The sequence below is a fragment of the Tyto alba genome, unplaced genomic scaffold (assembly GCF_018691265.1).
Source record: "Tyto alba isolate M040663 unplaced genomic scaffold, T.alba_DEE_v4.0 Super-Scaffold_20000042, whole genome shotgun sequence".
NCBI classification, from domain to species: Eukaryota; Metazoa; Chordata; class Aves; order Strigiformes; family Tytonidae; genus Tyto; species Tyto alba.
The window spans coordinates 12,367,436-12,383,583 of NW_024881293.1; the positions used below are offsets into that span (position 1 = coordinate 12,367,436).

Below are 16,148 nucleotides of genomic sequence, written 5' to 3' on the forward strand. Positions count from 1 at the left end.
AAAACAGGAATTATAGCTGCAATGCAAAGTGGAAAAGGTGGGGGTGGGGGCCATGACGTAGTGTATATGCAGCTGGGCATAGGTCTAGCACTTAAAGTTGCATTTAATACTCAGTTTAATATTTCAAGCTTGCATGGAAGGGTGTAGCTGTATCAGCTATTGCAGCGGCAGATTTCACTGTGTTCAGAGTTACTATGTTGTGGACCACAGGGCAATTTTTGCAGTACACATTCAGCTGAAATTGAAACTATAAATTCCATGTAGTTTTCTCTTCCAAAAAAACCCCAAATAATATGTTTTCCTGAACATTCAAAATAAGATAGTACAAAGCAAATTTTAGAAGTGGGATATAATGCAAACATTTCCACGCAGCTGTGCAAATGCTTCTGTTAACATCAACCTCTTCAGCAAACGCTCAGATTAAACAGCAACGGATTACATTTTAGTTTTTTAAATTGTTTTGATTTCAATAAAGTATTGTAATATTTTGTGCAAAAATTTCAGACAAGCAAACGTTTGCATACTTCAGTGGTAAATACTGGAATATAATTTGGGAATAGTTTTGCTGTAGTGTACTTAAATGTGTTTTGGGAAGCTCAAACAGGCTTAGAAGCTCAATGTTATAATGCATTATATTTCCTTAGTGTTCTCTGCTGAAGTAAATTTGATTCTTTTACATTATTTCTTACTAGAAAAACTCTGCATGTATTATTTGAACAGTAACAGAAGCACTTTTTGTAACTTTTGATTTGGTGATGAAACTTCCCACAAATCAGCAGTCTCCAGAGTCATTATTAAAACCTTTCACCCTTAGCAGGAAATACTACAATAAAACTCTCTGCAATGGAGTTGCACAAGAGTAAATAACACTTTTTTTTTTTTTTTAACCAGCTATTTACTATTCTTAAAAATGGATGTAGGTTGCTATGCTCCCAAACCACTAACTTGTTTTTTTTGTGTTTGTGGAGTTTTTGTTTGGCTCCAGTCCCCTGGCCATTTTCATACACAACTGAGACATGGATGCAGGGACGTGCAGCCCAGATGGGTTAGTTTCCTGGTGGGAGGAGGAAGAAATTAAGGAAATAAATTAAAGGATGAAGTGAGGAAATCAGTGAGTGAATTTTTATCTTAATCCAGAAGAACTACCCTAAGACAGCTTGGTATACTTAATTCATATATTTAATAAGTCTAATTCATTGTACTTTTCACAAAATTTCTTCTAGCTTTTTGGTAAAGTTATTAATTTATTTTCCATTTTCATTTTTTAGTTTGGAAATGAAGAACAGCAGCTGGCATGGGCAAAACGTGAGAGCGAAAAAGCAGAGCAAGAAAGACTAGCTCGATTGCGGAGACAAGAACAAGAAGACCTTGAGTTGGCTATTGCACTCAGTAAGGCTGACATGCCAAACTCTTAAGTAGGGGTTCTTTGGCTCCACCCTGTCCAAGTGAAAACTTTAAACATGGTTTTTATAGAAATACTAAATTCTTGGTTCATGTTGTGAAAATAATTTTAGTCACCTTCAACTCTAAACAAGACTGGCTGGTTACGTCAAACTGGGCTCTGTGTGGCTTTTCAAGTGCATAATATGCAGGAAACACTGTATAAGCTGTATTATATGTTCTAGATAAAATTTACTGCTTGTAAGAAATTTAATGTATGATCCTAAGATACTGAAAGCAAAGTTTCTTTATCTCAAAGACAATGTTGCATATAGTAAATTGCAACTTGTGAATCTGGCTTTTTATTGCCTGAATTCCAATGTTTTTTTTGAGGCTGCAGTATGAATTTCAAAGAAAATGTCATAAAAATATAATATTATAGAATTAGCTTTCACTTGTTACATTTATTTAATAATTCATGGTAGACTAATCAGTATGTCATCTGCGTTATCTATCTCAATATCTTCAGCATAAATTCATCATGAGATGGTCCCTTTTTATCCAGAAGATGTGGCTTTTACGAAAGAATCTGGCAATTTATATATGATGAATGCAAGCATAGTGAAGTTTATAAAATATTAGGAATTTGAATCCTCTATAAATGAGTAGTTCTTCTAATTTAAACATTGGTTTGCATTGAGTTTTAATAATTGTATGTGGTGATGTAAAAGAGGGAGTTAATTTGGTTGTAGTAAATTGGAGAAATAATTTGGCAATTAAACCATTATGTAAAATTTTGTTTTATCTCATAAGCAGATATGACTGCAGGATTGTAATACAAGGTTGAGTGCTGCTTTCATGTAAAAGCAAGCAATGGAAAACTTAATGAGCTTGACCAGTGTTCATCCCTACAACTCGTTTTACCCTCTTTTGCTCCAACCGCCACAACATAGGCCATAATATTTGTGTTACCCAGTTGACTGTGTGAGACAGTCCCTACCTCTGTTTCTTTAATTCCACCTATCTTATATTATGGGGTTACAGATCAAACATAATCTAGCTGAAATAAGGCCAAGTTGAAACAGACTTTATTTGCCAAATAGATGTTTGTGCGTAAGTTATAGAAGTACTGGTAGACTGGGTTGGCTTTAAAACACAGCTTGCTGTCGTAAGTCCAAGAAGGAACAGGTTTTATATACACCTGTAGAACTCAATACTTCCACCTGGTAAGGATAACACATAATGTATTTTACATGTCATATATAAAATAAGTCCTTATGATAAGTCTGTGAATTATTTACTAAAAATGCCTTTTCTGATTACAAGAATTCTAAAACTTAAGTTATCTTTTGCCTTGGACTTTTATGTCTAAACAGAGTAGGCATCTAGCACAAAATTTTAAACTGCCCTTAATGTATATCTGCTTTCCTATCCTTGGTTCTGTAGTAACACAAAGTTTAGCAGTCTGTCTTTTTACTGATGCAGCCCTTATCTTAAAACACTTTCTCTATTTTTTTGAAAATGTGGTATTCCCTCATCATCTGTAATGCATTTATATTTTTGATGTCCTTGCTTCCTTACTTTTATTTTTCTTAATACAGAGATAGTGCCTGTTCACTGAATGAAAACAATCTTTCCCCATTCTGTTATAATTGCCTTATTCTGGATGCTTTCCCTACACAGAGATAAGAAACAGTTTGGATCATTTCAATCTTCTTAGTAGTTTTTAGCTGTGAAATGCAGCTAAAATGAGGCATGTCTTGTCTCAGGCTTCTCTAAGTAGGTATATGGGTGAGTGCCTGTCTGCGTATGTGCGTACACACGCATAAGCACACATCCATCCATTTACGCATGCAGCAATACATATGACAAAACTGAAACCCCGTATCTCAAAATGCAGTTTCAGGAGTCACAATTCCCTGTTTGCTGTGTGTCTCCTGTGCTAGTGGTACTACAAATAATGTGAATCTTTTAATTCCCCTCAGAAGGGGAGAAGATGCATTCTGGTATCAAAAACAACCATATAATGATCTTGAGTATGGTCTTTTAATGACCCCTGTGGAATGCAGTAGAAGATATTTCTAATTTTACAGAACCCAATTTGAAATCTCTTCCTACTGTGGTGATTTTTCTCTAAAATATGTTAGATTAAATGATCAAAGATACTAAAATGTCAACAAATTATCTTTGCTGTTGGTGTACAGGACTTGAAGTCTCTGAGAGCACACTTCAGTCTGTGGCTAACATGGGATAAAACTTTTGCTATAAAAGAGCAATTTTCAAAGTTGAATGGCTGCAGGATTCTCAGTGAAGTTACACAAATTGTATCCATGTGTAAGATTCTCCTTTTCATTTTCATTTGGGCCTGAGTCTTTGTGGTATCTCTTCTGCTACAATAAAACCCCATTCATACATAGTGCCATTTTAGAAAGGAAAACCACTTTTGGACGACTACTTGGATGATGTCACTCCAGTGGGATGGGGTGGATGAGCTAAATAGCTTGATTCATTTTCCGAGTTATGTACCATAACAAGACTTTCTGCTACTTTGCCAGTGCTCTAAAATACTGTAATTTATAATGCTTCTAAGTCAATGAGTCGGTGTTTTCAAGACATTCAGCAGAAAGCCAGAAATGTGAATTAATCTAGCATTCCAGATAGTGTTAGAACTAATTGCTCGTTTTCCTATTTCCTTATTGACTCATTCTTCATATTTGCTTGGACAGTAACAGAAGATTAAGCAAATGAACAAGGACACTGTCCTCTATGCACAGTGTGTTAGATTTAGTAGCCTTAGGTTTACTGAAACACTCTTGAGTCAAATTTTTAGACACTGCAGTAGAAGAAAACTTAGCTGTGATTTCTCCCCATTGTATTTAATACAGTTTTCCATATAAAAAGGAAGATTATCCATGTTCTTCCCTTACGCTTGTAACTCAGTGTTTTGTATAATACCTGCACTTGTTCTTCTAAAACAAAACTTTTATCACAAGACATTGATCTTCTTCCTCCAGAACAGTGAAATTTAAAGCACAAATAGGCCTGTCACTATTTGGGCAGAGAAAATATGTACAATGCAAGATATGTAAAATGTGAGTATACACAATGCATATACAGTGTACATTGAGATCCATATTATATGTGTCTATGTGTGTATATATATATATAGTGTATTGTATAATGTAATAATAGTGTGTGTATATACTACCTATGTCCACATACTATGTCTAGTATATAGTTACTTGTGCTGTACATAAAATGTGTATATACAACGAATATGTAGAATATGCATATATATTCTATATATTAAAGCTTGTGAGTATGTATGTATTCTCTAAACAGAGATGGATACAGAAATGGAATTTTTACAGAAATACAGATTAGATCATGGTTCTTAGAATTTCAAAGTTCTGGTGAAAGAAAAAAAAAAAGGAGAAATGACTACTTCTAATGAATTTGTTTCAAGATTACTTCCATTGGCATGAAAAACTGTGTTCTAGCTGTGCCAAGTGTAAGAGAGAAACCTGGCAGAAAGTAGGTATCATCTGCACTGCATGTGATTTCACATTCTTTTGAGTTTTTAAAGTGTCTTTTTGAAATGCAGGCTTAATTTCTGATCTTGCATGTGATGGTCGTGTCATCTTTTCTTTTTTCCCTAGGCTGAGGCAATGGTTTTTCTCCTACATTTGCTTGTAGTTTTGCTTTTTCTCTTTTTTTCCCTTTTTTAAAAATAATTTTTAAGGAGCTACTCCCATACACACATACACCCCAAACAGTCACACGCTAAAGTGGAAAACATATTTCTCTTGCTTCATTCCAGTTATATAGGTTGCACATAATTGTCATCTGGATTTCAGCTCTGTTTTTCCTCCATTTCCACCTTTTACTTCAGGAGGAATGACTATCCATTGCATTCTTGGCTTTGAGGAAAGAATGGAGGTGATTCTGCTTTCTACTCGGATAAATTATTAGACTCTGTGGCACATTGAGCAATCACAAAGTGTTTAGTAGGCTTTTATAGTGGCACATGTGTGTTTTATACAGAGTATCGTCACCGCTGGAATGACTCATGGAAAACCATGAATTGCACACAGCACCGAGGCACAACAGTTAAAACAGGAAAGACGGACAATTATTCACGTTGAACCTACGCACGCAAACTTTGCATGTAGGACACAGGTATTGAATTACCCACGTTATCCTTTATAGACCAGTATGCTCACATTTGCCTCGAGTGGTTTCCCTAAGTTATATTCAAATAGTCTTGTTGTAAAACATACCAGTCATTCTGCAATAAAAACAGATGCTCATAAAAGTAGTACTTCTACAATAATGCTGTATGAAATATTTTTATATTGGCAAATTTTTCCTTATGAAATCTCTGCCCTATGAGGATCATTAGTCCTTACTGTATTTTGTTTCATGTAATGTGCTTTCAAAGTGTAGGAAATTCCAAGCTGTGTCTGACTGTAACTTTTTCCTTTTTTTTTTCTTTTTTTCTTTTTTTTTTTCTTTTTTTTTTTTTTTTTTTAAATTCTTATCTGTGAAATCTGTTGTCAGAAATTTTGTAGAAATTATTTTGTCATCTTCTGCTCAAAAATAATGCACTTTTCTTGGATTCTTCTTATAATCCTTTTGGGGTTACTATTTCTTCTTTAGTGTTTCTCCATTGAGAAGAGTATTTATTCTGTAGAACTGAGGCCCAGGGAATTTTGGTCCAAGGTAGAATTGTTGCTTTCCCTTGTGTAAGAGTTTGATTTCTCCCTTCTTCTGTGTTTTATTCTTCCCTCTCAGGAATTTCATTTCTGTTTAATCCACATTTAGAGTTGGAACTCTGTTAAAGTGAATTGGTCTGTGCTAATAATGATCTAGTTCAAATACCTTCCTACACCGGTGGAACAGCTAAGTTTTTGTTGTGTGTCAACCATTGCATCTCTTTGTAGACTTCACAACAAACATCTTTTCTTAGAAAGGAATTTTGCTTGGAGTATGGTGGAATCATAGAAGATTTATTTTTAGAGTAAATATGTTAACTATTCATTGACACACCTGTTTTATCAGTTGATATACTGCTCTTTTTACTTGAAAGTTTTATAAATAAAGGCTAATTTGTTATAAAACGGAATTTTCATTTTTCCAACTTCTGCCTTCCCCTTTAAGTTTAACTTTAAAAGGAAAACTCCTAGTGACTATGGTTCCTTCTGCTGTTACAATTATAGAGTGCTCTTCTGGTGTCCCTTTTAATATGTCATTCTTTAGTCTGACCTAAAAAAGGTGAAAACACAAAGTGGAAACTGCAATGTTGACCTAAATTTGACTAATATCTCCAAATATGTACATGATTGTAGTTATATTTATCTTTCAAATATCATAACAAATTGAAAGGTATTTTAATTTTAACCCATCTCGTGTGTTTATTGTTTAATATAATAAGAGAAATGTTATTGTTTAATATAATAAATGAAAAGTTACTTTTTGGAGCTCTGAGACTTCAGCAATCTTTCTTTACTTTTTTTTGTCCATGATGTCACAAGCTTTTGTGTTAAATTTGTGAATCTTCCTTCGAACAACTGTTTGATTCTCTCTGCTGAGATCTTTTTTTCTTTTGCCTGGTGCCCTCCGCACACTGTTTTCCCTTCTGTCCTTCCCCTTCTTCCTTGTCCCTGCCACATTTGGTCTGTACAGACCAGTCAGAAAATCCAATGCCGCACCCTTTCCAAAACAATTTGTGTGCCGCAATGCTAAACATCCAGGCAATTTATTCTGGGAGGGGTTAGAGAGATCACCAGAGACAAACCCTTTCTGCTTGCTGGAAAAACACACCTCACTATCGTACTATTTGGCATTATTCACTTTGACTCATTATTCTCCCATCTGTTTGTTTTATTTACTCTGCTTCTGCACTCATTGGCATGGTTAACAACAGATTGCCAAGGCAGGTTTCTCTTGAAATTGCTCTCCAGCAATATTTTTAGTATGTTGGCATTTTGAAGCCAGGATTTGACTGTAGCGTGTCACAGGCAGACACAACTTCCTACCCAACTGTTCTCATCGGGTAATGCTCCTCTTCGCTTACAAAAACCTGGGCCACGGCTCCGTGTTTTGCTCCCACTCGAGTTTTTGGAGTCTGAAAATGTACTCATTCAAACACCTGCCCAATCTCCACTGTCCATGCCTGATCCAAAAGGACTCCCCATACCAAGCAGCACGTAGAGGCCAAGAGGCTCTTGACTGGGAAGCAAAGCGTAGGCATCCTGTTGAGAAGAAACATTTACAAGTGGAAACTTGAACATAAAGGAACTCCAGGCTATGAGCCCAGCTGTTAAACCTCAAAAGCAAATGTAGCATTTGTTGACTGTACCTAAGTAGGACCCAAGATGAGCTTGCGCAGTGAAAGGGAGCTCTCGGAGCCCTTGCTGCCCTCCGCACCCCTGAAATCGCAGTCATATTTTTCTTGAGGAGGCGCTACTGGGAGAAAATTGCTGAATCTCCTGTCTGCTGTACATGACTATCAGTTTAGTCACTCTGAACATCTTTTACCTCCTGTCTAGTTAGCATTTTATTTACGTAATGACTGCAATTAAAACTTTTTATTGATGCTGATACAGCATTTCTTACACATGCTATAGCCTTCCCTACTGATGAATTCTCATAACACTATTTCCCAGCTGCAAACATAATATATTTCTACTGTTTAACCTCCCATAAATGTCCTCAATCACAGCTTTCCAGAAGGGAGCTGTACAGAGGAACAAGCCCTGTGCTTTGCCCAGCCCTTGCACCCACAGGAAGGGCACCCAGGCATCCTATGTCGCTTGTTTTGCAAGTGCTTGCAATATAGAATGATTAATATATCAAAAAAACACTTATGCTATCATCATGCATGGGCTGTAAAAAAAGTGGTTGTTGGGGTTTGAGGATTGTTTGTGTGTTTTGTTTTGTGTTTAAGCCTCGGGCTCAGTAGCTTCTCACCTAATATATTAAATGTCACAGGGGATGTCCAGTGTGATATTCCAGATATTTCCTGATGACATAATGATAGGTTAGAACTCCAGGAATGCTCTGAGCTGTAAGAAGTGGAAAAAAACAAAGTAAAAATGAATTTAAAGGGATTCCTTATCTAATTATAAACCTGTAATAGGTAAATTAATCTGCAATTTCTGTGATGCTGAATTTATGCTTACTACAAAGGGCAGAATACTTTTAATTTGCTAAAAGAGAGTATAATTGGAGCAAGTAAATAAGTAGGTAACTAATGCTAACTATGGTTACAGATTAAATGAAAAAACTTTGTTGCTCATGTTCTTCTTGTGCTTGGAAAGGTAATTTTGGTAAAGTTAATATATCTTCATTACATAAAGCAGTGCATATGACTCATTTTTTATGTCTACATAAAATATTATGAGATCAAATAATTGTGGCTGAAAAGTCAGACCTCAAAAGATTAAATCAAGTCTATTTTCTGCCTAACAAGTTTAGGATAAATCCCTGCCTCCTCTTCACACTTCAAGTTTGGAGTACTACTCTGTGGCAGAGGCTATTCCCAATCTCAGCCTAAATGATGCAGAATTGGTTTGGGATCAAATAGTACAGAGCTTTAAGGAGTCTCTGGGAATCAGTAAGTTGAGCCAGTTACGTCCAGGGCCCGTGAACTGTGTATGGCTACGTGCTTTAGGTTACTAGTGTTTGGCTTGTAAACCTCTTCCTCCAAATCTCTGGGAAGCCTGTTTCTGAACAGAGCTGTGCCTGAGCCCGGCTCTTCAGCCAGGGCAGAGGGGTTGCTGCAGTGCCATCGAGTTTCAGGAGCTCTAACCGCTCTGCTCTTGGCACGCAGGATGAGTCCTGGGCAGGTGGGACCTGTTACAGACCCAGCTGAGAGCAGCTGCCTCAAGGACACTCAGGAATTTTAAGGTCTGTAGATGCCACCAAGTATGTTTCAGATGTTAGCAATGGGGATAGCTTTCTCCCTATTAAATTACATGGGGTTTGGATTAAATGTTCTTTATGTTTTCCCCCCCCGACGCTGCTAGTTACCATAGTGATGGCTACATGACTTTGTTTTAGTTGTTTTATTTAAATATAGCAAAAGAAATTGCTAGAGCTTGGGATTCTGGCTTCGAAAATTCAATTTAAGAAAAGTCTAACAGCTACTCTGTGTTATAGGTGCACAAAATAGCTTTAGAAACCACAGAGCTTCTACCACAGAAAACCACAGAACCGCACAATCCTATAATTTGAAGAATGGACAAACTTTTTTTGGCACTTCTTGTGGACGGAGGACCAAATTTGAGAGCAAGTCAATGTTTTCAGGCAGTTTGTAAATGGCTGTGAGTAACCAAGGACTCACAGGCTGAAATCCCCCATCCCTGCACGAGGTGAGCTATGGGCCAAAATTAAAGCTTAAACTCCCCCAGCCGTGATCATCTGCAAAACTGCAAATCTAAAGTGAACTTCCAGAAAAGCCAGAGGGTTTCTAGTCCAGCCTTACACTTTAGGGTTGAAAAAAAGGATTTGAAAGCACCCTGCTCAGAGGGTGGTGGTGTGGTGCTGGTGCTTTGCAGGGTGCTGCATCTCCCTCGAGACCTGGAAGGCGGCAGACACGGTCCTGTTCTGGGTGCTGTTTCAGCAGCAACAGTCTCCTTGTCACGGTGTTTTCTGAAGATGAGTTCCCATGTACTGCAGATTTAACTGACTCTTCTGAAGTCAGCAGGTGAGAGAAAAACCGTTTTCAGAGTAGTGAAACACAACGCTCTGAAACCCAGTGTGGAATTAACTGACTTTAAACAGTAACTCCTCTGGATGGTGTCTCGAGTTCAGAAATATTTGCTAAAACTTTCACTAGGAACATTGTGCAGGATTTGCTAGTTTCTGTACTTAACGTGCTCTATCTAATCTGGCAATCTATCTTGCAAGTATAGTGAGCCCATCACTGTGGTATTTTATAAGAATATGTGTGAAAATCTTGTTTACAACGGACTCTACATTTCCTCCATCGGGTTTAACTACAACTTCTTTTTTTTTTTTTTTCTTTCCCTAGTGTGTCAAAATGAAATCCAGGATAGCTGCAGATCGAAAGGGCAGGTTTTCACTGCATGCTCCCTGGGAGGCATCTGGGATTATGGGTCTTTTGTGCTAATTAGAACAAATTTACTTAAAAGATGATGGTCTATTATTAGAAAACTTTGCAGAGCATTAGTGATTTCCTGCTGGCCAGGGGAGGCTTGGTAGATGGGTGGAATCACATCGACACATCTTTGGATGTACTAATTTAAGGCAATTTAAAAAAAAAAAAAAAGAAAAGAAAAAGTTGAAAATTACTCATAATAGAATGTGAGATGAGATCAGCATCTCTCTATTTCTGCTACAAGATTATCTCAAGATTCAAGAACCTGCAGTTTCCTGTAAAGACCACACAGAAATTATCATATATGTCCTCCCTTAAACAATTAAAATAAAGTTGGTCATGAGCTTTTATCAGTGTTTTGTGTCCCCTGCCTGTCCCCACTTTGAGAGGCCTGTATTTATATATTTTTATATGTTTTGTTTTTTTTTTTTTTTATGTTTATATATGAGGATGGCTTTGTTTTATTTTCAGTTGAGTCGCAACAAATCTAAAAGCTCAGAGGACACAACCTGCTCATCTTTACATGGTGAACAACACACAGCAGAGCATGTCTCCACCGTTCATCATGATTTGAGGGTGGTTTGGTAACATGGTATCATGCAGATAACAAGTGCCTTCCCTGATGACCTTCTAGTGAGCAGGAGCAGAGGTAGCAGAGGTTCTGAGCTTTACAGCGAGACAATTCACAGGAGCAAAGGGAAGCTTGGACGTCCCCCATGCAGAGGTACCGGAGGAGGAGCACCCATTGCGGTGGGTGCTACAGAGGAGCCACACAAGGGGGGTTTTTTAAGGGTTGGTGAATGCAGTGCCATTTATCTCTGCAGGCAGGCACTGTGCAGCGTTCTTATGCTTTGTGCTGGTGCCCTGGCTAGAGCTGTCTTCCCCCCTTGTAATTTGGGAGAATACAGAAGCGCTCAGACCGAAGATCCACCGGGTCCCAGACCCTGCCTCTCATAAAGGCCGAGAGAGATGGCTGGCAACGAGCAGAGCCGGATAAGCGCGTCGTGATGCTTCCAAACTGTCCCCCACTGCTGGGGAGCTCTGTCTGGGGACCCTCCCGAGCCAGATGTGGGGCTGCGTGCTGAGGGGTGGCCGTACCCACTGCAGTGAGGTGTCAAACCTCCACGTCTTTTTTTAATTACGTTACAAAAGAGGGAATAATTTAAGATTGCACTGTATCGCTGAAACCTGGGAGTGACTAAAAACATTGTCAATTCTTCAGAAAGAGCAAGGGAAATCCAGGTGACTATGGAATGGTAAGGGTAAGAATTAATTCCAAAAATCATGTTCTTAAGGTTATAACCACCAAAGGACATGCTGAAATACGAAAATCTTCGGCTATGGGGAAAGAGAAGGAAATACCTAGAACTGTTGCAACAATGAATGTGCTAATTTTAGAACATCTTTAAGTCATCCTCACTTTCTGGAATTAGATTGTGCAATTTTTTTCTAGCAAATAAATGAGTTTTGTTTTTAATGAAGAAATGTTAAGTCTCCCTTATATTTCACTTTGAAAGAGCTATAAAAGTGAAATGTGGAACTCATTCTTCCATGTCAATGATTAGAAGCCCAAAATACATCTGTTCCACATGAACAACTGCAGCCTTTGCTTTCACAGAAGAATAGCTATATTTGTAGTTACTTTAAATGTATTCCTGTTGATTTCATTCTTGTGTATTCTAACTTGTAAAGTCAGAAAAATGTCACAACCTTGATTAAAATCAAGTTCCAAGTATCCAGATGTTGAGGAAAAATGCTTCAATATTAAGCTGAATCTGCATACTTAGTTAACAGTGATTTTGTTCATAATTAACAGTGATTTTTTTGTTCAAGGCTCACCACTAAACCATAGCTGTAAAAACAGAAGATCCTCATCAGAGCTTCAGAGTAATTGCACAGATACACTACTTGGTCTTATGATCTCATATACAGCTGTGGCAGAGCTTTTCGGGGGGGCTCATTTGACTTGTTGCAACTATTTACTGCTGTAGCTATTGCAGTATCCAGCTTATTTGAAATTAGTTTTCAGAATCTGGATTCCTGACTAACTTGTTTTCCTCCAAAATAGTAAATATCTTTCTTAACTCCTGAAATCTAGGTGGGATTAGAAATTATTAAGTGAATTTAAGTTTTGGGGAATGAGTTATGAAGGTATTTTAACCTGTGTTGTGAATTTATGTTTAAATTCCACTACTGTTCTATTGGAATTCTGCACTGAGCTCTTGAGAGCAAGGATAATTTATGTACAAGAATGCCTTAAAATAAGCCTCTGTAATTACAAAAATGCAGTGTTTAAATTTATAGTAAAAACCCACACACTGCTGGCAAAACTATAACTGCATCTGGAAAACATTAAGGATGCTATTAAAATAGTCTAGCATAAACTAGAAATGAGACTGAAATTACAGTGTTGCTTACTTAACCATTTTTAGGAAGTATATTTTGAATATAATCTACTTTCCTATTTGATTTTTTGATAAAACACCGTACTGTATCTTGTTTACTGCTGATGATGAATTACATAATCTGTTGTCTGTTTTAGAAAAACCCATAACTCGGATTTTTTTAAGCATCTTCTTACAGTTGTTGATAATTTAAAACATAATGAGGTAGTTGTTGGTCCAGCCATCAAGTAAAAAGTAACAGGGAGATCTCAAAGGAGAATAAAAATCACAGCAATTAAAAACTTATTTTATTAAAAAGATGAAATGTTTTCAAACATTGAAAAATTACGCTTTTATAAAAACAGAAATAGGCAAAATACCCATTTGTCTACTATTTACATATACAATATTTCTCATTGTATAAAATTATTTACAATATATAAAAAAATTACAGTAAAATAGGTTATTTTCTTACAAGACATCAAGCCCTGTACTTCTAGTGTAGATCATGGCAAACAAGAATATTATTGCACCTGTGAAACAAACAGTCTAACAATAGGAGTGTTCTCTTAGCCATGCCTTCAACTGAGATCTAAAATAACATTGTTAGCTACAGTAACATTCATTTAATCTCTTCTAGGGTCAACTTCAGGCAGTTTCCATACAAACATTGTCTCGTAAAGCTTAGGACTGGGCAATGAGAATCAGAAAAAATAACATATTTACAGCTTCTTCTATACAACCTGTATGGAGTCTTATGGAGTTTACCCTTCACAGAAGCTGCATAAATAACCCCTATTCTCCTGACCGGGCCGGGCAGGCTCACTGATACGGTCATGTCAAATTCTCTGCAGGAGATGACTGGCTAAGTCTCCTTGTGTCAAATCCTCCTCAGCTTCCATCGCTAGAGCATCGGTGCCTCCCTACGTAGTACCAGCTACAAGTTTTTAACGCGTCTGCACCTGAGCAGTTAAATAACGTCCACTGTTCGCAGGTCAGAGTCTCCAGGGCTACATGTGCCGTTTCATGTGCAAAGCCAGGTGGTCTGACCTGGAGAACGCCCTGTCGCAGAGGTGGCACTGGAAGGGCCGGTGGCCGGTGTGCTTGCGATAGTGACGGGTGAGTTCGTCGGAGCGAGCGAATTTCCAGCCGCAGCCTTCCCAGTTGCAGTGGTAGGGCTTTTCACCTGTTGGAGAAATCACAGAGAGCGTGACTCAGCGCGGCACTCCCACGTACAGCCGGCATCACATGCTAGGCAACCTTCCGAGTTTATCTCAGTGTACCCTTTTATTTGCTACCAAGCCCTTCTACGACAAGATCCAAGTGCTTTTAAACCAAACGAGACTGCTCTAGTAATTCGAACCTATACCTGCAGTGAAAAATCTTCTAAGCAAGGGTGTTAGATGCCCTTCGAAAAGCTTTGCCCCACATATGCATAGGAAAACAGACATTATAGATCTGACCACCTGTCATAGCCCAACTGTGACTATTCCTGGTCTTTAAGAGACTGCAGGGTTAAAGCTCAGGCTGCAAACTGTTTGACACAGGCAGCTTTGGCAAGCAGCATACCTTCAGATGAAGGCAACCAGCCCTATTTACCTGTGTGTGTCCTGAGGTGGGCCTTCAGGTGCGAACTCTTGGTGTAGGTCTTCCCACAACCAGCGTAGGTGCACGTGTGAGTGGCCGTCCTCTTCCGTGGCCAGGACCGACGTCCCCTTTTTGGTTTGGAGTCCAGCAGCTCCAGAGGGGAGGAAGGAGGGGTGAGCATGCCTCTGGGAGCGGAGGTTTGTAAGGGCAGGCTGTCCTCGAAAAGGCCAAACTGGGAGGTGTTCTGGTACTGGAGATGGGTCTGCGGGTGGTGGAAGCCGGAGGCTGGGTGGTAGCTTTGCTGGAAGGACACGGATGAGGGGCACAGCATCTGCGTGTGGCAGTCATTCACCATGAGATCGTCGGGGCTCAGCGGGGGCGTCTCTGCCCCAGGGATTTGGGGGGAGCTGGCCACTCGGGGCTGCTCATAGGCCATCATGCAGGTCGCATTGCCCTCCTGCTTGATCTTTGGGCAAGCCTGGGGCACCAGACCCAAGACTGGTCCATAATTGTCCATGTCGGGCTCGGGCTTAATGTTCTCGACGAACTGCGGGCCCCCGAAGCTGGGTGTCACGAAGAATCGCCCGTGGACGTTGCCGGGAGGGCAGTAGTTGGAGTCCATCTCAGAGCGGATCATCTCCGGCACGATGCCGGCGTTGTAGGGCGGGGGGCTGCCCTGCTCCAGGGCACTGTAGCATCCCGGGGACGGGTTTGTCTGGTAAAAGCCGCCGCTCTCCCCTTGGGCAGGGGGATAGTCCCCACCGGCTGCGCCTTGGCCGTAACCGTCGCTGCCCATGGAAAGGATAAAATCCAGCACGTTGTTGAGATCTTCATCTTCTTTGCGCGGGGAGAGGCCGCCCCAGGTGCCAGCGGGGGTCTTGGCCTCCTGGTCGCACTTCCACCTCTGGGGAGAAAGAAAAGGGAGAGGGTTAAAGGTGGCGTTTGGAGGGGGGGGTGGGGGGGAAGGGTGTCGGATTTAGGGAGAAGCGGGGCCGCGGCACCGCCGCCCACCCGTGCGATGAGCCGCGCCGGCCTCAGCGCGGAGGCGGGGGGGGTGGGGGGGGGAGTGGAAGAGACTCACTTCGTGGAGGGTTTTCTCGCGGCAGGGGCTGGCGAAGGTGGCGAAGGAGGGCAGGATGGTGTCGCTCAGCGCCATGGTGCGGCCGGGCGGGACGGCGGACGGCGCGGCGCGGCGAGCCGCCCTCCCCACCTTATAACGCGGGCGCGGGCGCCCCTCAAGCCAATTGCAGGGAGCGGAGGAAACGCGTCCCGGACGGGGCGGGCGGGAGGCAGCGGCTCGGGCGCAGCCTAAATTTAGCCCCGGTATAAAAGGACGCGGCGGCGGCGGTCCCAGCCCGAGCGGGGCGGAGCGGAGCGGGGCCGGGCCCGGCACGGCCGGCGGGCCCCCCTCGCTGCCTTCCCCTCAGCGCGGGGCTCGCCGCCGGGCCGAGGGGCAGCCGTGGCCGTGGCACGGCCACCCCCCACCTCAGGCCGCTTGCCTGAGGGAAAACTGAAGGGTCCCTGCCCCCGGGGACGCTGAGGGACCCTCGTGAGCTGTGAGGGGACACTGAGGGGTGTCTGGCTCCCCTGAGGACACTGAGGGATGAGGGGGCCCCAACCCCGGGGACACTGAGGGATTGCCCATGGCATGAGGGGGATCATGCGCTGAGAGG

At 40.8% G+C, this 16,148-nt stretch overlaps 2 protein-coding genes across 11 annotated transcripts in view; one reads left to right on the forward strand and one right to left on the reverse strand.

The window, feature by feature from the left end:
* Positions 1-6,500, forward strand: part of EPS15L1 (epidermal growth factor receptor pathway substrate 15 like 1) — a 45,936-nt gene extending 39,436 nt beyond the window's left edge. For 8 of the 10 annotated variants that reach the window (XM_032994704.2, XM_032994707.2, XM_032994706.2 and 5 more), the window contains one exon: positions 1,269-6,500. In XM_032994704.2, the coding sequence (XP_032850595.1) occupies positions 1,269-1,415 (147 nt within the window). In that variant the 3' untranslated portion in view covers positions 1,416-6,500. Of the gene's footprint in view, positions 1-968; positions 1,112-1,268 lie in introns of all 10 variants that reach the window. The other 2 variants (XR_004407308.1, XM_032994711.1) reach the window with 2 other exon arrangements.
* A 6,674-nt stretch (positions 6,501-13,174) lies between these two features.
* Positions 13,175-15,684, reverse strand: KLF2 (Kruppel like factor 2). Its single transcript, XM_032994731.2, has 3 exons — positions 15,557-15,684; positions 14,488-15,379; positions 13,175-14,074 (listed from the first exon to the last, which is right to left on the reverse strand). The coding sequence occupies exons 1-3, from the start codon at positions 15,629-15,631 to the stop codon at positions 13,899-13,901; spliced, it is 1,143 nt and encodes a 380-aa protein (XP_032850622.2). The 5' UTR covers positions 15,632-15,684; the 3' UTR covers positions 13,175-13,898.
* Positions 15,685-16,148: the final 464 nt, after the last annotated feature.